The following is a 26,848-nucleotide window of genomic DNA, read 5'->3' on the forward strand; positions in this document are numbered from 1 at the left end:
ATATACCCAAAGGTAGATGTTTGGACAGAAATGTCATTGCAGCACTATTTACAACAGCCAAATGGTGGAACCAGCTCAAGTGTCCACAGATGAATGGCTAAACAAAATGTGGTCTCTCCATACAATGGAATATTATTCAGCCTTGAACAGGAATGCAGTTCTTATACATGCTACAGCATGGATGAACCTTAAACATTATGCTAAATCCGCTTATGAAATACCTAGAATAGGCAAATTCATAGAAAGTAGATTAGAGGTTGCCAGAGGTTGGGGGAGGGAGTAGGGAATTATTGCTTCATGGGTGCAGAGTTCCTGTTTGGAGTAATGGAAGAGTTCGGGGAATAGATCGTGGTGTTGGTTGCACAACATCGTGAATGTAATTAATGCCACTGAATTGTACACTTAAAAATGGTTGAAGCGGCAAATTTTATGTTCTGTTTAAACCACAGTTTAAAAAAAAGACCAGAGCAGGTAGTGCTGTGTCTGGGGGGAGTACAACTTTGTCAGGAGCCACTGGGTCTGGGTTCCGCTCTGTGCCGGGTCACCTCGGGCATGGTCCTTGCTGTCTTTAGCCTGAATCCCTCTTCTGATGTGGGAGCTGGACGAGATGACACGTGTAGTCTCTGGTGGGTCATGGGTGGTCAGGAGATGCCTTCCCATCCCCTTTCATTCCATCCTTCCCAGTGTAAAAGGATTGTTCTACCTGGTAGAAAAGACAACAGTAAATCTGTTGGTTTTGCCCAAATTATCATTAATTATCTGCTCATCTGTTCTGCCTTTTTTTGTCAGGTGGTGGTCTAGCCACTTCCTGTCACCCTGTGGCCATGCATCTTTGGTGGCTGGGTTTTTTTTCCTCCCTAAAGCAGGGCTCATCTGGGCCCAACCTCCTGACATTCGTGCCTGCCCTTGATCACTTGCTCCTTCTTCCCTACTCTCATTTACTGTGGGTCCTTTTGGAAGTCTGAGCCCTCCTTATTAGAAGTCATCTGAGCACCTAGCCATGGTTATGCTTCCACTTGCTGGAATACTATAAAACTGTAACAAAAAATGCCAGTGAAGTGTTTGAAATACCTGGACAAATGTTTCATTGCGCAATGATGGGAAAGAGTAGGCTGTATGATTATATAGACATGACGAGTGCAGCGTAAAAAGCAAACTAAAACCCTCCTGAAACAAGACAGCGCTGTTGGTGTTGTGTGACATGAGTGTGTCGTAGCAGCTGGTCTGCTGAGCTGCCCGCTTCTCCTTCCCTCCAGGGTTAGCGGCCTTCCGGTGCTCAGAGCCAACTTGTTTTTTTCACAGCCATGGAGGTAGGTAGGTTCTGCGCTGCCCAAGCACCTCCCTTCGCCGTATGAAAGAACTTCAAGGTTTGGATGTTGTGAGGTTGTCCTGGATCCTCCTGGAGACCCACTCTCCTGCCACACTCAGGATCTAGCTGCCTCCCCGCCCCCATTTATCACTTCCCCCCACCTCGTGGCTGCCCCCATGAGATCTGTTGCTTGGAGCCAACATGTGTGCCCCAAAAGTGAGCGGGCAAGGATCTGGTTGAGCTCAAGTTCATTGAGAAACCCAGTCTCCTGGGGGCTGCAGTGCGCCTGGGCCTGCATCAGGAGTCCTCCAAGTTCTGAGATCCTTGGAGGCAGGTGCCGAGGAAGGGGGCTGGCCGGCCACTCTCGGGATCTCCCTGGAAGGAGAGCTGTTAGTCACGGGGTAGGAGAGGCCCAGGCCAAACCCAGGGCCTGGCCTCAGGAAATGAGGTGGCCCACCCTGCTCTCCCGCGGTTAATAATTAACTCAGGGTGGCTGCCTGTCGAGCTGGAAGGGCCTTTAGACGTTCCGTGCACTCACTCCAGCCTACGCCTTTTGTAGAAGTGAGAGGAAGTCACTTACTATGTTTCCACAATTCTGAAAGATTCGTGTTCCATGTTTTAACTTCTCTGAAATCACGATCTTCACAATCAAAGGGTACTTTGGATGTACTGTTCCTTTAAAATAACTCTTCTGAAACACCTGTTGTCATTTTAGAACAGAGGGAAGATGGTAATAAATACCCGGTCATTACTCAGGTTTCTGATGTTGCAGAGTTAAAGGCAAAAAAGGTTTTTCTGGACCATTTCCTCCCTAAGAGGAAATTTACCAAAATGCGAGCTGTGGGGAGGGTTGATGAAGATTATCTCAAAGGGTAAGAACATACCTGGAGTCAGTAAATTGCAGAAACAATAGTGATTAAGTGGAGCCTTTTCCCTCCAGTGAATCACCTGTAATTCACCTTCCTCCGGTCATGTAGGATGGGGAGCTCAGTGGGGAGGTGTGTGATGCCCTGAACTGAGCTTGGGACCCTCACCCCGTTTGGCGGCTGACTGTGTGACTTGGGCAGGGTTCTCTGAGTCTCATCTACCTTCTGTGAAATGCGGACAGCTGTAGGAACCTTGGTTGCACCCCAGGATAGGAAGCCTGGGAATGGGAACGGCCCAGGGACTAAGACGGAGGGGGGTGGGAGGGGCCGTCATACAGGGGCAGTCCTCAGAGTAGCTGGTATTACGTGTCTGACGTGGGCCAGGGCCTCCACGGGGTTAGATACGAGATTGCCGCTTCTCAGAATTACTTACAGATGATGAAACAGACTTTGAAAGTTAATTTGTCCAGGGTCCTGGCAGCTTGGGAGTGGCGGAGCAGAGACTGGAACCCAAGTCTGGTTTATTCCTTCAGACCTCCAGTCGGCCCTGGCCTGCTGAGACCCCTGGCCACCCAGGGCCCCCAGGCAGTGGTGTCCCTGGTCAAGTGGCTTGAGGACTTCTTGAGATTAAAGAATGGATTGTATGTCTGTATTCCCAGCTCCCAGCATGTGGAAGGTCTCAGTACAAATAAATAAAGGCAGCAATAAGATATATTATTTTCATTTCATTATTCCTAAATACTATTCTGATTAGCATTTTTGGCACGCCTTTATAAGTCTTTTCTTTCTTTTTTTTTTTTAGAGTTAATGTGGTTTCTTTTAATTAATTTTCTGACCCCATTCCCACCCCCGCCCACCTCCAAGTCAAAGCCCTGGAAATCAGACTAGGCTACGTAAAAATACGTTTTTATCTTGGTCTCTAGACCTGCCGGCAACCAGTAGGGTCACTGTACCTAATATAACCTGAGATGGCCCCTCAGATTAAAACTTTACAGGCAGAGGATTTTAAAGCTGGAAGGCGACTTAGAGGGCTCTAAGCTGGGAAACCGAGCTAAAAAGAAATGGAGTAGTAACTTCCCAGGTCACTTCGCTGATTACAGACAAATAGGGCGGTGCTGGCACGGGGCGGGGGTGGGGGGGGAGTATTTTTCTGTGCTTCCTTGAGATAAAATTATGGTGAGGGCTGCTGGTGGTGAGGATTGGGTTTCTCTGGCCAGGCTGCTGCTGGCTTCAGACTCCTTGGCAAGAGCAGAGCTGGCAGGAAGGTCCAGTTGTGAGATTCCAGCTTCTTGGCTGGGATGTGCTGCGATTAGCACATCTCAAACCTTTCAAAGTGACTTTGGCTGTTTTCTTTTCTGAAGGCTTCTGCTGCTTTTGGCTGTAAAGGGGTGGGGGCTGGAGCCTAAGATAGAACTATTATGGACTGACACCCAAATGGGTGTGTCTGTGCCCCAAAGGCAAATATTAGCACAGTATTTTTGTAAAGTTGATGCAACTTGATTCATGTCCCTGTAAGAGTAAATTTATTCTATCCTGTTTTCCAGTCTGTTTGGGGCCCAGTGGAACTATCCAAAGGGAGAATGAGAAGAGACGGGTTGCTTAATTTTAGGTAGAAACTGCTCAATATTTTAGCTTTACGTACTGCTTTTTGTCTTCATGTTGTTTTACCCTCTATTTCATAGTTTGATGGGCCATTTTAGTTTTTTCCCCAAGATGGAGGTATCCATTTAGAATTATTTCCCATGAGAAATCCATTTAAGAAATCCAGTTTTGGACAGTGCCACTTTGAGTGGGTTTTGGCACTGTCGAAACAGAAATCATAATAGAATCTTGGTCCTGGAAGCTGGAAGCTCATCTCTCCTACCCCTTCCAGTGCCAGCCTACCCTCTGCAACTTACTCACCAAGGGCCATATCCACCTCCTCTGCTTGATCACCTCTAGTGACGGGGAGCTCCCTCTCTCCCAAGGCAGTCCCTTCCGTATTTGTGCAGCCCTGAGTGTTCAAAAGGTCTTCCTTCTGGTTTTTTTGTTTTGTTTTGTTTTTTCCTTCCATCTTCCACCTATTGAACCCTTGGGGTCTGAAACAGTCAGTCTAATCTTGGTAGTAGTAATAAGTACCGTTGATCGGGCCCTGCTAGTGCCAGTTAGTATGCACACATGTTACCTTCAGTGCTTAAAACAACCTTGGAAAACAGAATTTCCACCTTTCTATAGATAAGGACACTGAGTCTCGGGGAGGGTGAGTGATCTCTGTTAAGTTCACACAGCTGGTAAGTGTGAGCTGGGGTTCCAGTCCACATTTCTGCTTGATTCCACTGAGGCTGACCTTCCCACAGCCTCACACCATATCCTAATTCCCCTTCTGTGTGACATCCTGGATATTTGAAGAACCTAGTCTCCTCCCTCAGATTTCTCTAGGATTTCAGTTATTCCTCAGACACTCTGACTAATAAATCTGGCTCTGTGGGGTTCCTGAAACGTGCCTGTATTTCCCCTCCTGGCCTCTGCACATGTAGTGTGCAGTTTCTGGACTGCCACTGCTTCTACCTGGCTAGTTTCCCTTTATCCTGCAGGCTTCCCCGTGGAGCCTTTGTGTGCTGGTCCCGCCACCCACCCCAGCCTGCCTGGCTTGGGTCGGGAGCCTTCCTGCTGTTCCCCTGGCACCCTGGGCTTTCATCCCCCTTAGAACTCGAAACTCCAGGCATCTGTGCCTTCCCTCACCCTACTCCCTCGGCCTGGCCCAGAGCAGGTGCCCAGTAAGTAAATACTGAGTGAGTAAAAGGTACGGAACTCCTGCCAAAGTAATAACAAAAGCTGGAAGGAATCATAAACAAGATGGATGGGTCTGTGAAACTGTGGTCCTAGTCCCATGCAGGGATTTGGCTTGGAGGCTGTTGACAGCTTGTCTGGTGGTAGGTCCCACAAGTCTTCTCCCCCAGCGTGGTTTGGTTCAGCCCCTCAACAGCTGGCAGATGTCCCCTCTCTTCTTCCAGCAAGAGGCGGGCTTGCTGGCCTCTGAAGTTTCTGGGTTCACTGATGTGGTACGTAACGGGGGAGTTGACCAGTCACTGTTCAGACACGCTCGGGGTGGGGAGACTGGGACACAGCCCTTCTCATTTCTCCCCAGTGAAGCGTCCACGTGCGTGGAGAAGCGGCTGCAGAAGGCTTGGGTCCTGTGAGATACGTGGTTTAACACTACACCATGGTAACCTTTCCCTAAACGTTTTCTTTAAACTTCTAAAAATCTCATTTAAAAAATCTCATGGAAATGGTGTTAACATTTGGGAGACTGGTCCCCGGGAGGGGCATCATGTTTGGAAGGGGTGTGAGGCAGCTGCTCCAGCCTTCTTGAGAGCAGCACTCTCACACTTGGGATTTGTGCTTTTTTCCTCTGTGGTACTTCAAGAAAGAGGAAAGGAAAGAATGTGATGACGTCATTTAACGTCCTCACAGGTCGAACGTATTCTCTGGTCGCCTAGGAGCAAACTCTGTGTTTCAGGTGCTAGGCGGCTTCTCATCACAGCCCTGGACACTCAGCTCGCGGGTCATCGTCAGAGGTTGGTTTCTCTTTATAGCAACATCACCTCTGTCCCGAAATGCCTGCAGCTCCCACAGCATTCTTAGTCTTGCCCTTCAGGGAGCTTAAAACTACTTCTTGTTATCCTCCTGGTATCAAGTATAACTTTTCTTTGGTTAGTTTTGCAAGTGTCATGGTGTCCAGCCTATAAATAAACCCAACTCCATAATAAGAAAACTATTTGACATTTTGAAGTTGTACGAGAACAAGGGCGCTAATTACAGGTCTCATTGGAACACAACTGATCCTACAGATTACCCCACCCTGCTTCTAAGGGGCTACCGGTTGGAGGTCCACTCCCTGGGCAAGTTACCGGCTCTGTGGAGTAAAGGATTTGATCCCAAGATGGTACTTCTGGAGTATTAGGATTAATAATTGCAGGGTTGGGGGAGGGATAAATTAGGAGGTTGAGATTAACATATATACACTGCTATATATAAAATAAACAACAAGGACCTACTGTATATATAGCACAGGTAACTCTACTCAATTTTTGTAATAACCTATATGAGAAAAGAACCTAAAAAAGAATATGTGTGTGTGTGTGTGTGTGTATGTGTGTGTGTGTGTATATATGTATATGTATTACTGAATCACTGTGCTGTACACCTGAAACTAGCACAACATTGTAAATCAACTATACTTCAATTAAAAAATAAAACTGAACTAGAAAAAGAAGGATTAATAATTGCAGGATAATTTGGGTATTAAGCTGTGGGGTTAAGGAGACTTGTGTGAGCATTTTCTCCCATGCGGTGAATAATGTGAAGTCAGAGTTAAAAACTCATGAATGCATTCATGGAAGCATTTTTTCTAAATAAAAGGCATTAAATACTTTTATATATGCATACCCAAATTAAAAATAAGTCTTGTGCACCAGTACTTCCATTGTCAGCTGTGATTATTGTATTAATTAGCAGGCTTAAAGCTTTAAAGATGTTATTTAAAATTTCTTCGGTGTATAGGCCCAGGACAAATTAGTTTATTGGCTTTACCATTGAATTAGCAACATGAAAATGCCTCCCTTAATGAATAGATATTTCTAATTTAGTAAGTATTCAGTAGTGATTATGTTTACATTCTAAACTAGTTTTTAAAATAAGTTAGTATATTTATCTTTGTATTATTATGCAGTGTTGTACTTTGGAAATTAAAGCCAAGTAAGCGAGGAAAAAAATGGCAGAAGGTAGTGTTGATAAATTTACAAAAATTATAGTCATGGTGAATATTAAATTCCATGTACCAGTTGTATGGTAATATGATTATCAACTGCACATAATGTAAAATTAATAAAGTGAAATCGTTTTTTTAAGATATGGGCATGTCACAGATGAACTAAAATCACCGGTTTTTAATTAGTTGGAGTGAGTTTTATTAACATTTGCAAAGTTAATCATACAAAATGCATGTATATCTTTTTCTCTTCTTCCTTAAGACAGTGGTAGTTGACTGTCACCCACTTATGAGAGTGTGCATAACAGAAGGCGGTCTGGTCTTTTTTTATGACTTGGATATTATGAATTGTTAAGAATTGCTGTCTGTGAGAGACATGAACTAATTTGAACAAAGGGAGACGTCTGGTTAGAAAATATCACATGATAGAATCCTTTCTGAACTGAATTTATTTTCATGTTGCTTTCTTCCTCTGTTATGACCACAGCGCTAATTCCAGCACCAGCATATAGACTGGAGTCTGTTATTTCAACATTGCCTTAAGAAAGTGCTTCCCCAGACTGAGTGATGGGGCAGCTAAGCTATAGAAAACCCTCTTTGGCTCTGGGAAGCGACTTGTAATATAGACGGGAAAACTGACATGGGGTGCTGACCTAACCAAGCCCCTGACTCTAAGCACAGATGGTCAAAACTGAAAGGAAGTATCTGATTAAGAGTTTTCCACTGCCTTGGTGCTCAGACACCCTGCATCAGTGTCCCCTTGGGATGCTTATTACAGATGCAGTTTCTACCTGACAACTAAAGCAAGGCAAGGTCCTGGTTGGGATCTTGGATCAAGAGGAAAGAAATAAAGGGACATCATCAGAACAATTTTCAAAATTTTAGCATGGACTATAAGTGCTTTATTGATGTTAAATTTCCTCAATTTGATAATTGTACTGTGGTTATGAAATGTCCTTGTTCCTGGGAGATACCTGCTAAAATATTTCGAGGTAAAGGGGCATGATATCTACAACTTTCAAGTGTTCATTAGAAAGCTTTGGGGGTGTGGTGTGTGTATGTGCAGGGGAGAGAGAGAAAGCATATGTGACAAAATGTTAAGTTGAATCCAGGCCAGTGGGGATGTACAGGAGTTTCATTTTTCTTGCAGCTTTTCTCTAAGCTCAAAAAATTTTGCAAGTTTTAAAATGCAGTCTCCTGGGTTCTTACTAAACCAGAATCTCTGTGGGTGGTACCCAAGAATCTGTATTTTTTTTTTTTTTTTTTTTGCGGTACGACGGCCTCTCACTGTTGTGGCCTCTCCCGTTGCGGAGCACAGGCTCCAGACGCGCAGGCTCAGCAGCCATGGCTCACGGGCCCAGCCGCTCCGCGGCATGTGGGATCTTCCCGGACCGGGGCACGAACTCAGGTTCCCTGCATTGGCAGGCGGATTCTCAACCACTGCGCCACCAGGGAAGCCCAAGAATCTGTATTTTAACAAGCTCCCCAGATGATTCTTAAGTACACTAAAGTTTAATTTAAATCTCTGGTTAAAAAGAGTCTCCTTTTAATCACTGTTTCTGTTTCAGCAACTTAAATATTAAGTATACATTCTTGCAGTTTGATCTAATCTTGATCTAGTGCTTGATAAATAATAAATCCCCATCCAGATGTTTGTAAGTTTTACCTTTAGGAGGGAATACCCCCTAATCACTTACTTCAGCAGGGTGTAAGGAACACTTAGGCCCAGGTTAAGAACAGATTGGAACTTAGAAGCTGGCCTCGTGGGAGGTGCGGCCAAGCACCGGAAAGTGGTGGTTTTCCTGTCAGTATGCGGCGTGGTCGGGAGTGATGCGAGTGATTATTAAGGCCCCTGCTGGCCCCACCCCAGCCCAGACCCGGTTAGCCTGTGATGCAGCCCAGCTGCTGTGTTTACAGCGAAAAGGAGGAGGAAGCAATATTGGTATTAGCAGCTAAACAAATAAAACATTTATCTTAAATACATTACATACTGGTATTTGAGAAGCTCATAATCTGAGTCCGCCGCCTAGCATGGCTGATTGTATATGAATGTTTATTACTTTTCCATCTAGCGATCCATCTTCTGCTGATCAGACATCTGTTGGGGCTCTTAAATAGCCAGAAAAAGGGAAGCACGCTCTCCTGAGTTCACTAGGGAAAGGGAGGGAATTGGGAGACAGAGAAGGCCTTGTATATTCTGGGAGACTTTTAAAATGAGCTGACACGCGGATGATAAACGAGAAAGCATAACTATCCGTGTTTCCCTTGAGGAAGAGGGAGGAAAGCAGAAAGTCACGCTAGGAGGTGAAGTGTGTTCCTCTGGTGGTCACTAGGTGGTAGCATTGGCCTAGGTCAGCTTGAGGATGGTTCAGGTTGACTCCTGTAGGGAGCCAGCTGTGCCTCATTTGTGTGGTCTGCTCACACATCAGGTGTTTTAAAATCAGGACTGCTTTCTTCTTTTTGTTGTCTCTTCTTTTTTTCCTAACTGAAACTTTTGCACTCTTGAGCTAGAGATCTAGCTCTTATTCTTAAAAACAAGGGTATGAAATATCGTTAACACTTCTTTTTGAAATGATCAAAATGGAGTTGGGTTGCTTTCTGACTTTCTTCTCTAGTGGAGAAGACTACTACTCTCCCTTCTTCCTGCCTGTGGTTCGTTGGCTTGTGAAAAAACAAAGGTCCCCAGGTCAGCCTGTAGACCCTCAGAAAACAAAGCATCACTTCCTCCCTGTCTCGGGCTCCAGGGCAAGTGATAGAAGCCTTGTGAGCCAACCCTGACCAGGAGGGCACCCATGCCCCAGGCAATGGGCTCCTGCTTCAGGGTCCATTGAGTTGGTAAAGTAGCTGACAGGTATAGCACATCTACAATAACTGCGGGAAACACTAGCACAGTATATCTGTAAGTATCTGAAATCAGGATTGCGCTACAAAATCCAGAATCTACAGTCAGCACCTGATGGCACTGGAAGCTTAGCATTGTTTTTGTCTGTTAGTTTGGGCAAATTATGCTCAGAGACTGAGGCTGTCTTTACGGATAATTTATTTATCACGTGTTCACTGTGGGAATTATAATTTTTAATATGTCACAAGCCAATAGCATACAGGATGTTGACTGAAAAAAAAAATGCACAACCTAAAATTGAGCATTATGTTTTATTTGGCAGACTTTCTGAGGACTTCGAGCCCAGCAGGCAGCCTCTCAGATAGCCCTGAGGGACTGTTCTGAAGAGGTAAGGGAGGAGCAGGATATATAGGGAGTTTTTTCAGCAGTGACCAAGTATTCGGAACTTCAAACTGTTCATTAAAGAAAACCAGATATCTCAAATTAAGGAATTTAGCGCTTTTCTATGTATGGGAAGATGCAAGAGTCCGGGCTCACTGAAATCATTCCTTTGAATGATTAGCTCTTTAGGGCCAGTATCCAGTTCTTTCCCATCCAGAGTTCCCTAACCGTTGGGTGCACCGTTGAGGGTGGCTGCAGTGGCTGAGGGCCTGGCAGTGGGCAGCCCCGTTTGTCTCCATCCTGAGTTCCCTCAGGGCTCACCTTCAGGGGCAGCTGTAGTGGCTTGATGGCTGCAACATCCTTTGTTCACTGATAGGGCAACGTTTTTTCATTCATACGGATGATGTCTCTTAATAAGCCAAGAAAGAAAGAACATACTGCAAACCAACGGCACAGTGATTACACTGTTGTTCCAGGCAATGGGGAGATGAAAGAAAAATCCCAAGTTTAGTTGAGATGTCCCTTTCTAGGAGGTGGTTCTCGTAGAGTTCATCCTTCCAACCAAAAGCTGCTGGTTTAGGTCCCTCACCTCTGGGGCATGTAGCTTATGGGCGATCGCACCAGTGTTGCCAGGCAGGGTGGACTGGTCTGAAGGTTATTATTCCAGGAACCGTTACGTGGCTGGCACCACTGCCTATGAGGAGTAGCCTCGCCAAGGCAGGAACAGATGTCCCTTTTCTTCCTGAGACTGCTGCACTGTTTAACATCGCTGTTGACCAAAAGTAGCCTGGGCCTGGCAGGAGCAGGTGTCTCAAGACCTTTGGAGAGCTATTTAGATCAGCGAAGAGTAGCTTTGCCCAGGCCGAACACTCTTGAGTTGCTGGTCAACCTCTTCGTGTTTAGTCCATCATGTGATGGCCACCAAGCTGTTACTGCAGTGTCAGTGACATGATGGTCCTGTCCACTACAGGTCCGAGAGTTGGATAAGAAAGTCCTAATAGCCAACTTCAAAGCCAATTCATCAAAACAGGCTATTCAAAACAAGTTCAAACCACACTTTGTCTGAAACAAGCTTTCACAGCATGGATTTGAAATCGTAAGTCAGTACACAGCAGGTTGTTTAAAAATGCTTTCTATTGAGTGGTATGTGTCACATTGTGTAGGTATTTACACATGGTGATCCTGTGGCTCGTGGCATGTAGTGGGCTCCCACCATCCCATTGCACTGAGATATTGCCTAGGTCTGTAATGTTTTGCAAGTATAATCTTTGTTAAAAACTACAGTCACAGTAGAGCCTCTATTGTTATTGTGCAAAACAGATTCTAAAGCTGAGCTGCCGTGTTTGTTTGTTTGTTTGTTTCTTAACGCAAAGAACCAGCTGCGCTTCCACGTTGTAAAGTGCATCGGCTGCAGATGAAATCATCTGTGGTTGGAGAGGCCAGTGTGTTCCTGGTTGGGTTGTAGCTTTGTTTAGAATTAAGAGGCTTATAAAGGAAGCCATAGAAACCTCAAGTTCCCTAATTGCCACGGTACAGGAAACAGGGCTTGTTAGTCATCATCCATTGTCCTGAGCGGATTGTTTAAGATAAAATTTCAAGACAATCGGAAAACACCACATGACTCAATTATGTGGTTATGCAGCGTCAGGCTCGCTCTCATTCAGGTTTGCTTTGGGAATAATTGTGGGGAGAACGTTTCTGCAACTTTCATGAAATAACCAAATTATGATGTGAAATAACCAAATTATGATGTTGTTGGGTCCCAAGCCCTTTATGTAACAAGCAGAGATCATGTGAGGAGGAAAAAGTAGGTCTCTTCTGGGTTGCTGGTCTACTTGAGTCTGTCAGCAGATGGCTACAGGGTCTCACTGGGAACACCATTAACCCTGGTTAAGTTAGTAAGTTCCCACGGGTACACATGCTGGCACTGGACACAGAGCTGCTCAGGTGAGAGCAGTGTGAAAATCAGCCCTGCCTTGGCCGTGTCAGCCCGCGTGACTTTCACTTGGAGGCTCCTGTTTGAAATCACCCTAGGTTTTTTTTCTGTCCAGGGTTGTGATGTGATTTGCTCTCAGTTTTAGGGGCTCTGAGCAACTGCCCAAGTCTTGCACGTATACCCTCTGAATGGCTCAGATTTTGCGGAACCTATACCATTGTCCCTCAGTTATCTGAAGGGGCTTGGTTCCAGGCCCCGCCCCCCTGCCAACCTTGGACACGAACATCTAAGGATGCTTAAGTCCCTTATATATAGTGGCATAGCATTTGCATATAACCTATGCACATACTTTAATATACTTTAAATCATCTCTAGATTAATTATAATGCAGTATAAATGCTAAGTAAATAGTTGTAAGTATGACATAAATGCTATGTAAGTAGTTGTAGGCTCATGGCAAATTCAAGTTTTGCTTTTTCCAACTTTCTGGGATTTTTTTTTCCTGAATAGTTTTGATCCGTGGTTGGTTGAGTCCAAGGACGTGGACCCCTTGGATATGGAGGGTTGACTGTGTTCTAAGGCCCACCAGCTGAAACACCACCCTGAGGTTCCCTGAAAACCCGCTCCACTTCTCTGGCCCTTCCTTAGAGGGCTTCCCAAAAGGAGTGTCATTCTACACCACACCCCAGAATGCTGAATCACCATCTGTGGGTGGGGCAGGGACAGGCATATTTTCTGAAAGCTCTCCAGGTAATTCTGATGTGCACCTCCCACTAAGAACCACACTTGAAATTGTCCTATTATATCTTTTAAAAAAATTTTATAACCCACCCGAAATTCTTTAGACAAGGACTAAAGAATAAATGTGACATTTCAAATTCAGTGTAGTTAAAGCATTATGAACACATTTGTTGTCTTTTGATAACTTTTGGTCTTACTCAGAAAATGCATCCCTATTCTGATGACATTTTCCTTGGAAAGGGCAAGGTGGGGGTGGTGGCGTGGGTGGAATTTTGTAAGTGACAACAAGTTCCCTTCCACTGCCAGTCCCAGGAATCTTTTTATTAATATTTGAGGTTTCCTCTCCCCATCTGCAGAAGCAGGGAGGTTTTCTTGGAGCTTCTGAAATAGGGTTAGGGACCAAGGGTGCTCTTCTGTCCTGGGTGTACCTTCTACACAGCTTTCATCCCCTCTGTGTTTTCACTGCCTGCAGCTAAGCTGTGCTTCTGTGGTTCCCTGAGGCTCGTCTCTCCTCGGGCCTCTGGTCAGCTTTGTCCTCATACCTTCCTTGCTTCTGATTTCTGGATCTTGATCTCTGGCCCTGCCCTGACCTATTGGTGCTGCTTTTCTGGCTGTGTGTGACTGCCCTTCACAGTGTGGACCCTGGGTCAGCAGCTTCGGCGTCACCCAGGGGTCCGAGAAATGCAGGTTCTCAGGCCCCACCCAGACCTGCTTGCGTTCAAGGTTGCACCTTAACAAGATCCCCAAGTGATCTGTGTGCACGTTACAGTGTGAGGGGCATTGGTCTATGGGACACCACCACTCTGTGTTCTAATGGAAGCCTCCACTCTCATCCCATCCTTTTGTCCTGCCTGTTCCCACCAACCCAAGTTTGTCTATCAGGTTGTACTATTTTTTTTCCAGACTATCAGTCTTGGCTTCATATTTCATTTTATTCATTGACTCATTCAGATATTTACTGACTGCCTACCAGAGCTAGGTATTGGAGATGCAGTGAGCAAACCCAGACCCAGTTCCTGCCCTCGTGAAGCTCAGCTTCTAGCGGCAGAAGCAGATATTAAATACATCATCAGTTATAAATGTGAAATTATGATGAGCACTGTAGAGAGCCTATAACAAATGTATGAGTCATTAGGGACGCCAGGGAAGGCTTCTCTGAGGAGGTGATCCTTGTGCCAAGCACTGAGGCCTGAGTAGGAGTTCTCAGGTGAAGAAAAGCAGAAAGAGCTTCCCAGGCAGAAGGAACAGCATGTGCAAAGGCCCGGCTCATCATAGAAAGTTGACAGAGAATTAATTTTTAATTATTATTATTTTTTTTTTGAGGTACGCAGGCCTCTCACTGTTGTGGCCTCTCCCGTTGTGGAGCACAGGCTCCGGACGTGCAGGCTCAGCAACCACGGCTCACGGGCCCAGCCGCTCCGCGGCATGTGGGATCTTCCCAGACCGGGGCACGAACCCGCGTCCCCTGCATCGGCAGGCGGACTCTCAACCACTGCGCCACCAGGGAAGCCCGAGAATTAATTTTTAAAAGAACGTTAAATTGCTCTTAAGTCCTTCATCTTTATCTGCTCGTCCACCCAATCTTGTCAGATTGACACCTCCATTCCTAAGCTGAGGAGCTGGCCTGGACCCTTGTCCCTCCCGCCGGCACGAAGTGACCATGTGCTCGGTTGCATACCGCTTTAGTCTGTTAGTCTAACACTTCACAATTGCGTTCATTGATAAAACCGCTTTCATTACTGTTCCCTAATATACCATGCTCAGATTTTTAAACTGCTCTCTAATTCCCTCTCCGTTCATGTATTTTTAAAGTAAACTTTGTTGAAATATACATACAAAAGAAGAGCACAAATCTTAAGGGTAGAGCTTGGTGGATTTTCACAAAGTGAGTACACCAGTGTTATTAGCACCCCAATTAAGAGATGGAATTATAAGCATCCCAGAAGACCCCTGGACACCCCCCAGTCACTACATGCAGAGGCAACTGCTGTCCTGTCTTCTGTTGATTAGTTTTGCCTATTCTGAACTTTATGTAGATGGAATCACGCTATACAGGTCATCTATTGAGTCTTGGACGCTTTTGCTCAACACAACACTAGAGGAATTCGTGTTGTGTGTCACAGCAGCTCATTTATTTCCTTTGCTGTGTAGCCATGCATGGTGGGACTCCAACACAGTTTATTCGTTCTGTTGGGTCTTTTACAATTTGGAGCTGTTATGAAAATTCTTATGCATGTCTTCTAATGGATAAATGTATACTTTTCTGTTGGGAATATGCCTAAGAGTGGAATTATTTCACAGAATGTGCATATGTTCAGCTCTCGTAGATACTGCCAAGCAGTTTTCCAAAGTAGCTGCACTAATTTACATCCTCACTAGCAGTGCCTGAGAGTTCCAGTTACTCCACACCATGGCCAACGCTCGGTTTTGTTGGATTTCATCACAGCCATTCTGGTGGGGGTGTGGTTCTGTTGCTTTGAGGTTTCAGTTTGCATTCCTTTGACAGCTAATGTTCCCGTTTTCTACCTAGTTGTTTGTTTTTTCTCTTTTTGATTTGTAGTAGCTCTTTATATATTCTTTGTAGTTATATATTACAGACATCTCTGTGGGTCTTTTTTTTTTAAATAGTCTTTTAATGAATAGATGTTCTTAATGTAGTCTAATTGATCAATAACTATCTTCATATTTTAAATCATTTTTGCATCACATTTAGTTCTGTAAAACCTTAGAGGTGTAATACACAAATATATAAAGTTGTAAAACATTAACAAATTTAAAACCTGGGAAATATAAATTTAAAAGATTTAGACCAGGGAGATAATCAGACACAAATAAGCCATATAATTCTCTGAACGTGTTATAATTGAGCAATAAATATTGTTTAAAGCTGCTTAGAAGTCGAAACTCAGATGGAAACATGGTCCGTTATCTGGCTCTCGTTTATCTGAGCTCTTCAGACAGTTCTGTGAGGGTCAAGGCAGACAGGTGAGGGATGAATGGAATGGGAGGTATGTTCACATGGAACTGGTAATTTGCACATCAGAGCTAACCAGGTGTGTCTTCTGTTACAGGTTATTCAACGATAGTTATGACCTCCCGGTTACGTGCGTTCGGTGGAAGAATTAATAACATACGCACCTCAGAATTACCCAAAGAGAAAACTCGAGCCGAAGTCATCTGCAGTGTCTGCTTTCTAGATGGCTTGGTACAGACCTTTAAAGTTAATGTGAGTTCTCCAAATTTAATTTTTTCTGAATTAATGCCCCTAAGAAATACTTTTCATCTGTTGGTTTATAAAATGAAGAGAAGTTATTTTAAATTAAAAGCTTGAGGTCTCAGATCTTGTATGTTGAGATTGAACTAGAAATATCCTTAAAAACTGTGTCCGTATTCTTACCTCTACCAGGCGTGTCTTCCCCCCTCTTCTTCGTGAACTGTGTGAGTCTTAGATGTTACTGCTTCTGTGACGTCTTTGACTTCCTGGGCTGATTCTCCAATAATGGTGCCCTGTGTGTGCTTTATTAGGGCCCCTGTCACATTGCATGAATAGTAGTTGTAATTATCAGGTTATATGTCACTCTTTAAACCGTGAACTTCTGGAGAAAGGCAATAGTGTCATTTCCCCTGTACCTGCCTCACAGCAAGTACTCATTAAATGTGCAAATGGTAAATGGTGGGTCCTTTCTGGAGGGTAGTGAGATGGTTAGCCTCCCAGATGGCAGGGCTCAGGGAGGGCCTGGCTCGTCCCACCTCAAGCAGAGGCAGGGCTAGAAACGGGGTCTCCAGTCCTACGTCAGCAGTAAGATGCCTAACCAGTAGCCGTCCCTGATGCCTTGCCCCTCCCCAATCACCACTGGGCGTTCGTGACCTTTGCCTGTCTCTCCCATCCTCTGACCGGTTCTAAGGGGGTCACCTCTGACCCCAGATTGGCTGCCAGCATCTGCCCCAGCCTGGAAAATTCAGTGTGCAATGGAAGGCGTCAGAAAGAGAAGAGAGGGTACCGGAGAACAACTCGGGGATATTAGAAGGCCACAAGAATTTGAAGGGTGACAAAAAGTGGTCCCTGCTGGGGTCTTCCCCCACCCATGAGTTTGCCTCCTGCTGACCCCAGGTCACCGTGGACGTTGCTGGCTGAGCAGGCAGGAGAAGAGGGCGTGTGCATGAAGTCGCTGCACAGGGGCTGCTCGGTAGAGGCCCCGAAGGTCTCTTCCAGTTGCTGTAAACTGACAGCTTAGTTCAGACATGGCTCCTTTGTTAAAATTTATGTTGTCTGTCTTGGAGCTGTTCCTCAGTCATATATCTTCTTCCTGACAAGAACATGAATGTTTATTCAGCACATGTTTACTGAGCACCTACTACATGCCAGGCTTTGTTCTGGGTACAAAGAATACAGCAGTGAACAAAACAGAGCAAAATCCCTGCCCTTTTAAAGCTTACATCCTAGAGGGAGGAAACAGACCATAAACAAATGTGTACTATGTCAGGCGGTATCATGTACTTAGAAGAAAAATCGGGATAAGGAAGGTGGAAAGTTAAGGACAGGGCGAGGGGTGGGGTTGTCATTTGTCATTTTATAGAAGCAATTCAGGAGGACCTCACTCATACAGTGACATTTCAGAGGTGACCTAAAGGAAGTAAGGGGAGGAACTGTGTGGTTCTCAGGAGGAAGTGTGTTCCAGGTAGAAGAAACAGCAGAGCAAAGGCCCTGAGGTGGGGTCCCCTTCCCTTAGTGTGGTTGCAGAACAGGCTAGAAGCCAGTGCATCTGGAGTGTAATGAGGAAGGAGGAGGGGAGGAGGCGATGAGGTCAGAGAGTTAACAGGTGATGGGTTCTTTTGTTTTGTTTTTCCTAACAGCCGTTTCAAGAGATTTTCTTTAATATTGTAAAATATTGTGAAGGACAAGTGAGCTAGCAGACACACATGCACCAATGTGCCTTTCGACAAGATTATCCCCTACTCCCACATCAAGGTGGACGTGAGTTTGGAGAAATGAACACAGCAGATGGTACAGACAGAAAAAACACCGATAAAAAGGATGGAATATAACACTGTACTTGGTCATTTTCCTATGTCACAGCAGAACATTTTGGTGCAAATAGTTAATTTTTTCCTCTTTTCCACTTAAGTCTGGAGAGAAAACCCAACTTTTTTGGTAATAAAATAGGTGGGTTTTTTTTTTGTTTGTTTGTTTGTTTTTTGCGGTACACGGGCCTCTCACTGCTGTGGCCTCTCCCGTTGCGGAGCACAGGCTCCGGACGCGCAGGCTCAGCGGCCATGGCTCACGGGCCTAGCCTCTCCGCGGCATGTGGGATCTTCCCGGACCGGGGCATGAACCCGCGTCCCCACCTGCATCGGCAGGCAGACTCTCAACCACTGCGCCACCAGGGAAGCCCTGTTTTGTTACTTTTTTAACGTACCTTTCTTCCTCTTGAGGGGGATAGGGGGATTGTGTAGAGCCTTGTAGGTCGTTCTGAGCACTGGCTCTGTTCTGCATTGGTGAGTTTAGGCAGAGACCTGACATGACCTGACTCAAGTATCACTCTGGATGCTCAGTCGACATTAAACTGGGGGAGGGGGTGAGGCAAGGGCTGAGACTGTTAGTCTGGGGGAGAGACCATGACGATTGGACAGGGCGGTTAATGCGGCTAAGAGTAAACCAAGTCTGGAAATACTTTAAAGGTGGAACCAGTGGGATTTGGAATGTGAAAGAGCCCTCAAGGTGACTCCCAGGGTTTTTGGCCTGAGCAGTGGGCAAGATGGAGCTGCAATTATAGAAATGGGAAAGCCTGCAAGACAAGCAGGTTTGGGGGCAGAAATAACTGGTTCTGTTTCGGACATGGTGCGTTTGAGGTGCCTGTTACTCGTCTGCGTAGAAATGGCACTAGGTACACAAAAGAAGAGTTTAAGGGAAGGGTTTAGGCTGGGATACATATGTGGGTCTTACCAGGGTAGATGTGGCACTTCAGGATCACTTGAGAGGTAAATAGAGAGAAGATACGCATGAGGTTCGGTGTTCAGCGGTTGGGGGGATGAGGAGCAAGCAGGACTGTCCAGGGCGATAAGGGGAGGCCAAGAGGGGGTGAGAATCCCAGGTAAGAGTGTATTCTAAAGAGGAGGAGCGATGAGCCCTGTAGAGGAGAATGCGGACGGCGTCCGCCCAGAGTGATGATCACGTGCCTGGCGTTCAGTGGGCACCCAGTCATCTTCAGTTACGAATGCCGTTGTTATTGTCACTGCTGCCTGTGCTGCCCCCCAAGCTTCCAGCAGCCTGGTCAAGGCTGACTCACACTGAATTTCAATTTGAGGGCCTGGTTGCAACTTCAAATCTCCGTCACTTTATATGTTTCTGCTCCTGGGGGTCATTTGCGCTGTCGCATTCAGATCCTTCAGCCCAGGTCGTCTTATGACCAGGAGCGGCCATCCTCGGGGAAGCTGACCTGGACGTTGGCTGTTCTTAGCTCTGCCCAGAGAGCGAGGCTGTCACGGACAGTGACCTGATGTAGCCGAGATGACCTCTTGTGGGGCAGGCGCCAGGCGGGGAGGGCTTTTCTTATCAAAAATGTATCTTGTTTCAATTCCTTTTGAGAACTCGGTGAGTTGTGCAGATACTGGAATGGATGAATTATGCACTCCAGAGGGGAGAGTGGCAGTGTGCTGGTAACGGGCAGACTCTGGCGTCAGACCCTCCTGAGTCAGGCAGTCAGACCATCCGTCGGCTGACAGCACAGGGCACGGAGCCTCTGAGGCCTCTGTTTGCTCATCAGCACAGGGGATGGTGTTGACAGCTATGTGACATGGCTGCGAAGACTGAAGATCATATATAAAAAGTGCAGAATACCGTGGCAGGCTCCTTGTAGTTGCCCAATAGATTAAAGTTATTAATAATATATATTAAACGTAATATAAAATCATACAAATAATAATTTCAACAAGGGGAGCAGATAGCTCTTTGCATAAAGAGTATCTCGTAATTCGGAGGGAGAATATCTCATGATTTAGAGTATGTGGACCAGGTCATCTTTTCCACACTGTCCTGATTCCCCTGGGATGGGAGGTGACCTGGGAAGTGGAGGAAGCAGCGGGAACCAGGGCCCTGGGGCAGGAAGGGGGATGTGTTCAGGATACAGGCGGTGCCTTGTGTTCCCACACTGTGGGCCAGATAAGTGAGACTGTCCCAGAGAAGCGGCTGCAGGAGGGAGTGACAGTTATCTAATTCTCCTCATCCTGGTCATGGTGACCTGTTTTCAGGTACATCATCTGCTATCAGGTGCTCAAAAAAGCTGCCTTTGCTGGTTCTATACATGGTCTCTTTCTGACTCACATTGCCCTTAAGTTAAATGGTTTGGTTCAAAGGATTCCCAAGAAGTCTGCCTGTTAGAGGAGAATTCGCGATTCCCCACCCCTGTGCCTTCGTGCTGCGCCTTCCGCTTTGATGCCTTTTCTTAGCTCCTGCGCCTGGAGGGAGGGCCTGGCACTCAGCCCCGTCAGCCTCCCAGAACCAGGTCAGGGACTGCTTTCCCTTGTCCCCAGGTTGAGTCACCCATTTGTGTTGTCCTGTGTGTGTTCACTGTGCCCCGAGTGTTTTTTGGCACTTGACACACCGGGTTATGGTCGCTGCTTGCACGGCTGGCCTCTCCAGGAGGGCAGGAAAGGGACACGTGTTATGGCTCTGTCCCCACGCCCAGCACTGTGCCCGGTCTGAAAACACTGAGTGGCGAAGGTGTCCGAGTCCTGCTCTGGACGTGAAGTGTGGTTGAAAGTCTCCGCTGGCTTCTCACCTCGGATGCCGGGGAGTAGGGAAGCAGATAATCCTCCAGTGTCCCTTGCCAGGTCACTTGGAGGATATTTCCAATGGCATTTGCGTATTCTTAGCTGTCTTCCTTCATGTTGTTATAGGGTTTTCCTCCCTATGTATACTTGCATGGCGCCTGAGGATTAACATTTTGCTGTGGATAATCCGTGGGTAGGTCACGGAGAGTTTACTGTCATTGGGATACCTGAGTTTTCCAATTTAGACATGATCGCTTGGGAATCTCAGCTAAGAGGAAGGAAGAAATCTTAGAAAATTAAATTTATCTCATTCTCTTAAATCATATTTATCTTAGCCCTACTTTCCATATGTTCCGTGGGGCTTCTTAATTTGGGATTTATTAAATTCTTATTACTATTTCTTATCGTAGGGTACCTGTGTGCATGAAATCTCTCTGCGTGTTTTAACACCTTCTTGCCTGCAATAAAGACTTTTAAACACCAGTTCTTAATTTGTTTTAAAATTTTGCCCACTGGACATTTTTTTCCCCTAGAAACAAGATACTGGTCAAGTTCTCCTGGATATGGCTTACAACTACTTGGGCGTGACGGAAAAGGAGTATTTTGGTTTGCAGCACGGTGATGACTCAGTGGACCCTCCTGTGAGTACCCTCCCTTGAAGACGTGCTGGGCCCCCCCCCCCCCGCCCTGCTGCGTTTGGTTTTATATCTTATGTTTTCTTACCCAACAGAGATGGCTTGAAGCAAGCAAACCCATCAGGAAGCAGTTAAAAGGTGGGTGTGACCTTCCCATGTCGGTTGAACACTAGGTATTAGTGTATCATGGCCCATTTCTCTCCTCCAATCCTCAGCGTACCCGTAACATCTGGTACCTGGATTCCAGGTGGTCCAAGAGATGTGAGTAAGCTGACTTCTCCCTGTCTGACTTCTGAGTTAGCAGAGATGCTTCCAGGTCAGCCCCCAAGGGTCCTCACCAAATATGGGCAAGAAAGGGAAAGGTGAAAGAAGACAGCTAAGAGCAAAGGAATTCCACATTTCATTTTATAGGAAAGAAGGGGAAGAAGGATGGCCTTTTTCAGCCCAGTGTGAGAGCCAGGATGGGAAAGACACACACACACACACACACACACACACACACACACACACACAGAGTCCTTTTCAACAGCACAGTTCCATTCACAGGAAACAAAGGCATGGGTAAATAGTGTCACAGACATAACACATGAGTGTATCCCAGTGCTGTAGGTTAATTCCCAGTTAGGTGGGTTTTCGAACCACACCTCACTGCACCCTTCACCTGGTTTTCCAACATCACGCTCTCTGTTCCCCTTTATGCACCTTATGCCCCAAACCCGGCCGACATGCAGGGCCTCACGTGCACCCAGAGTTACAGAACCACCCACAGGTACCCAGGTACCTGTACACAGGTACGTTCATAGGTGCACACACACCATTAGAGTCTTTGATACAATCCAGAGATAAAGACAGAGGGTACTACTGAGAAGGGAGGGTGGAGCCCATAATGAACTAATGTAGAGGAAATCAGTGAGGGGGGCAGGGTGGGAAAAGCTTGAGTTTCACAGAGCCAGAAAGTGCTGGAAAGGGCCTGTGAATATATACTGAGTGATGGAGAGGAGAGAAATTGATGTGAAGAAGAGCATGGGATCTTAGCAACACAATCTGATCTTCTCCTGTTCCCACATCCAGCAAAAGAAATGGGCTAATTTTATCCTTGCAAGCAAATGGACTCTTGGCGTTGTTGCAGAAAGCCATATTGGAGTATATTAGCTGTGTAATATTTGCTACTGTATTAATCATTTTTAGAATTCACTTTGCATTAAAAGCATGAAATATTTTGCAGTATAAAAATGATTTTAAAATGCAGAATCAAAAGACTCAGTGCTATAAGTCTGGTGTTATCATTGGCTGTGTGACCCAAGGCAGGTCACATCTCCAAGCCTGGTGGCTAACCTGTTACACAGTGCAGTCGACAGCAGCCTAGCTTACTTATAGTCACGGCAGTATTTAAATTCAAGCGTGTACGTGAAAACATTTGAAAAGTATGAAATCATTATATATGTGGGAGATAACTTCTTTGTGAGTTTTGTATAATCTGTTGATTTAAGGATTTTTAAAGTTCCTAATACAGATAATGGAGTGCATTGTTTGAACACATCCCTAAGTTAAACATGTAATAGGAATTAGATGATTCCTCATTTTATGATAATGTTGCAAAAATATTTTACTTCTTGTAGACTTGGAGATTTCTGAACACTTAACTAACTTATGCACTCCTTTTTTGAAATTAGTCCTTTTATTGATGGAAAAAGCTGTGGTCTAGTGAAAAATGCATCACTTATGGGAGAGTAGCCACTTACATACATTGACTTTTTTAAAGGGAAAATTTAATTTGTTTTTGAAAAATGTTGTAGGAGGTATCCCCTGTACCCTGCATTTTCGAGTAAGATTTTTTATACCTGATCCCAACACACTGCAGCAAGAACAAACCAGGTAATAACATTTTTTTTTAAGTTTTCTATTTAGTATATAAAAATGAGTAACGTCTGAAAATGTACTCTTTAATTTATCACTGTGGCCAGATACTTCACTTGGGTATAACTGTACCAACAGTTACGATCCCAGTAAAAATTGGGGGGTACACGTATTGAAATTTTAATCGGCGAATTCATTTTCATCTTGAGCCTCCTGATTTGGTGCCGTTCCCAGCACGCTCCCATCCACCACCTCCTACCTTCCCCTTCCGTCCAGCTGCCCCTGCATGTTGAGCACCTGTGTTCAGGGACCGCAGTTATTTTCTGCTACTGCGACCAGGAAGTTTGTAAAACAGTCATCTACCTGTCAAACAGCGCAGTGTCTCTGAGGGGCTAGGATTGAGCTCTTTAGGAGAAGGAGAGGTCTCTGAACTGAGAACTTTCTATCAGATCCCCTGTTGGTAGGAGCTGCAAAGGAGAGGAGGCCGGGTCAGTGTCTTTCCTCCGCCTCCGTGAATCTGTGGCTCAGGCAATCCGTGAAACAGATAAGGGCCAGAGGGCTGTGAGCCTTGTTTACCCCTCCAGGCTTGGCGCAGGTCCTGGCCCTGGTGCTGAGCTGGCACGTGGGCTTTCTGGATGGGGACCTGTGTTTGGAATGGAGGGGCAGGCACAGGAAAGTTGTTGCTGTTTGAACATGGACTCTGCAAGCTCCCCTGGGCCTCTCCTTCCCCTCCCCCCAGGGCAACAGCCAGCCCTTCTATTATTGAAACGTTTGTTTTTCTTAGGGAGGGAAACTCTTCCACCAGAAAAAAAAGCAATGAATGTTCAGGATTATTGAATCCTATCCTGTGCCCATTGTGGCCATGAGACCGTCACCAAGGAGGAGACATTAACTTGGACATAAAGTGCTCTTTCGTTTTTTCCTTTTTTTTTAAAAAAATGGTAATCACATGATCCCATTTTAACTTTTAATGTGTTTAAAGGCCAAATATTAGCCTATTACTGTTTTGTCTTCTTTGTACACCTCTTCCCTCTACAATAGAAGACGTTGGAGATTTGACTTGTGTTTACTATTAGGTTAAATTTTAAGCGGGTATAAGATGTCCTGCATGACTCATTGGGTAACCACAGGACATACACGTGATGCCTTGAGTTTTCCTCATAACAGCTTTTCATGCTGGTGGACTAAGGGGGAGTGTAGGACACTCAACTCAACAGGTCAGCTCATAAGCCGGTGGATGCAAAGTGGTGACATGATCTATGAGAATATGTTTGAAATGATCCCCATCAAGGGATGCTTTAAAAAATGTCATGATGGATTTTATGTGTGTGTGTGTGTGTGTGTGTGTCTATATATATATATATATATATATATATATATATATATATATATATAAATTTGTGTGTGTGTTTTTAACCAATGGTGTTCTTTTTGTAATCATAACCCCACAATAAAAAATATATTTGCTTTGTAGTGCATTACACAGATATATGTAAATTACTGAAGCACACATTTCATGAAACAATAGTAACTGCAAAGCACTCTTAAGTGTTCTATTTTCTTCTTTTAAAATGTCACTTGAGGCTCATTAAATTGATTTTCTTACCCACTGAAGGGTTCCCACCCCAAGTGTGACCTGCACTGCCTAAACCAGTGGTCGTCCCTCATTGCCCTGTGTCCTCCCTGAGATGCTGCCGCCCTAGGGTTGCGGCTGCCAGAGTCCCTTAGTGAAGGGATCACTCACACCAGCCTAACCCGGGAGCCCTTCTCCAGGGCCCCTCTCGGTCGTTGGACGCTACTTCCATACCCCACAGGACAGCTTCTTTCTGCTGAGCCTCCCTGTCATTTGAGGGGCATCTGAGGAAAGGTAGGGAGCTCAGGATGGAGAGAAGGCTCGGAGAAATGAGGGCTGCTTTCAGATCTTCCAAGGGCTGTCATGGGAGAGGGGGAATTAGATGTGCTCCGTGGTAGCATTACGGCCAGTGGGTGGAGACTACAGAGAGGCAGATTTTGTCTGAAGACAAATAATAGACTAAATTTTGTTCTTCCCTAAGTTCCAGATAAAATTCGGTTTGTCCGTGTCCCTCCTAAAAGTCACTAGTTCCAGACTGACACTCAACCCCACTGCTCAACCTCCCATGGTAAGATGGGTGGTCCCCGCAGCGTGGAGTAGAGTGTAGCTGTCACCTTCCGGGATGTGGGTAACAGATTTCTCTTAACACAGCAGGAGTCATGGCAGCAGCCACCCCTGTGGCTCCTACAGAGCTGGGGGATAGCCAGGACCGCCAGATCTTCTTCTTAGGCTGGGCCAGGCTTCCACCATTAATTCAAAAAAGTTTTGTTTTGTTTTTACTTTAATGAAGAGTTTTGCCTATATTCCTGGCACTTAGTGTCTTTTTTTTTTTTTTGAGGTATAGTTGATGTACAGTATTATACATAGTATCTTTTTAAAGCCCCAGCTCTGTAGCCTATGCAAAAATAAGTTCCCCTTTAAAGAAATTTCGCTCTCAAGGGTCAAAGGAGGAGTATAGAGGTGGTGTTGGTTCTTTGCTGTTTGTTTACTAAGGATCTAGGCAGGGAGGCGTTTATTGCTTTTTTCTGAAGTTGATGTCATGGATTGGGGTGCACTCCAGAAATGAGCGTTAACGTTCCTGAAGTCAGGCACACAGCATCTCTTTTAAATGACTTCCTCTATTCTAATTGCTAACGTCTCCTTGATTATGAGCCTCCACAGTGGCTGTTTCTGATCAATTTAGGCCGTTCTAAACAGACTTTCATATACGGGCAGTCTCAGAATCAGGCTCTCTCAGGATTCCTAGGAGGTCTCCTAAGTTTGGGCATCATTGCACTATTCTGATCTCTTTGTGTATGATGTCCTGGGGTTGACTCAGAAACGTTGCTGAATATATGACAAAGTAGCATTTGATGACCAGGGGTCTCCAGGTTCCCGTTCTCCTTTACATCCCGAGGAAGACCTTCCGCTTAGCTGCGCTTGTCAGTGAAAGTCCAGATTTACCACTGGATTATCTGTAATTCTGTTCCTTCTCTTCTTTCTCTCAGTAGCATTATAGGAGGAGAGAACACTTAATTCCAGTTGAATTTCAGCTTGGATAAATATAGGAACAAACTAGAAAGGACCAATTGTGTTCTCCTAGGTGGAAAAGATAGAGATTCCAAATTGGAATAAGAGAGAATCAGCAAATGTATGTCACACCATCTCTCGATGCTCTGGCATTCAACACGGTAGGAGTAGTTGGTGATAATTACAGTCAAAGTAATATCAGAGTTAGGAGATGGATCCTAAGCTTTTTAGTCATTAGACGCATAAGAAATTTGTAGCATAATCAGATTGTTTTCATAGCATGCGTGTCCAGCTTGAAATAAGACATAACTGACCCCACATAACCCATACAGCATCCGTATCCTCATCAGTAAAAAATGGAGGTAGCGGTACCCACCGCAGAGTTCTTACGAGGTTGAAATGAGGCGATAAGTTATGAAGTACCACACACAGCCCAGAACTGTGCAAATACAGGGTTGTAATACCATGTGACGCATTCACATCTCAAAACACTGGCACCCTTAACCTTTAAACATAGAAATTAGAAGGAATATTGAGACTGGTTTGTTTAAATTGCTGAAATTCTCTCTCCTGGCCCTGAACACTTCTGCTGCATCTGTATTGGATTTCAAGAATTTTCCCTTTTGTCATCTTGGCTAGATGCTGGAATGTCTATCTCGTGTGAATCCAGGCTTTTAAC

General features: G+C 45.3%; 1 protein-coding gene across 4 annotated transcripts in view; it reads left to right on the top strand.

The window, feature by feature from the left end:
• Nucleotides 1-26,848, top strand: part of PTPN3 (protein tyrosine phosphatase non-receptor type 3) — a 108,601-nt gene that overhangs the window by 19,006 nt on the left and 62,747 nt on the right. For 3 of the 4 annotated variants that reach the window (XM_082842771.1, XM_082842772.1, XM_082842770.1), the window contains 4 exons: nucleotides 15,897-16,051; nucleotides 21,129-21,236; nucleotides 21,326-21,368; nucleotides 23,027-23,105. In XM_082842771.1, coding sequence (XP_082698897.1) covers nucleotides 15,914-16,051; nucleotides 21,129-21,236; nucleotides 21,326-21,368; nucleotides 23,027-23,105 — 368 coding nt within the window. In that variant the 5' untranslated portion in view covers nucleotides 15,897-15,913. Of the gene's footprint in view, nucleotides 1-15,896; nucleotides 16,052-21,128; nucleotides 21,237-21,325; nucleotides 21,369-23,026; nucleotides 23,106-26,848 lie in introns of those variants that run through there. The other variant, XM_082842773.1, reaches the window with a different exon arrangement.

Source organism: Leucopleurus acutus (assembly GCF_964270905.1).
Source record: "Leucopleurus acutus genome assembly, chromosome: 7".
NCBI classification, from domain to species: Eukaryota; Metazoa; Chordata; class Mammalia; order Artiodactyla; family Delphinidae; genus Leucopleurus; species Leucopleurus acutus.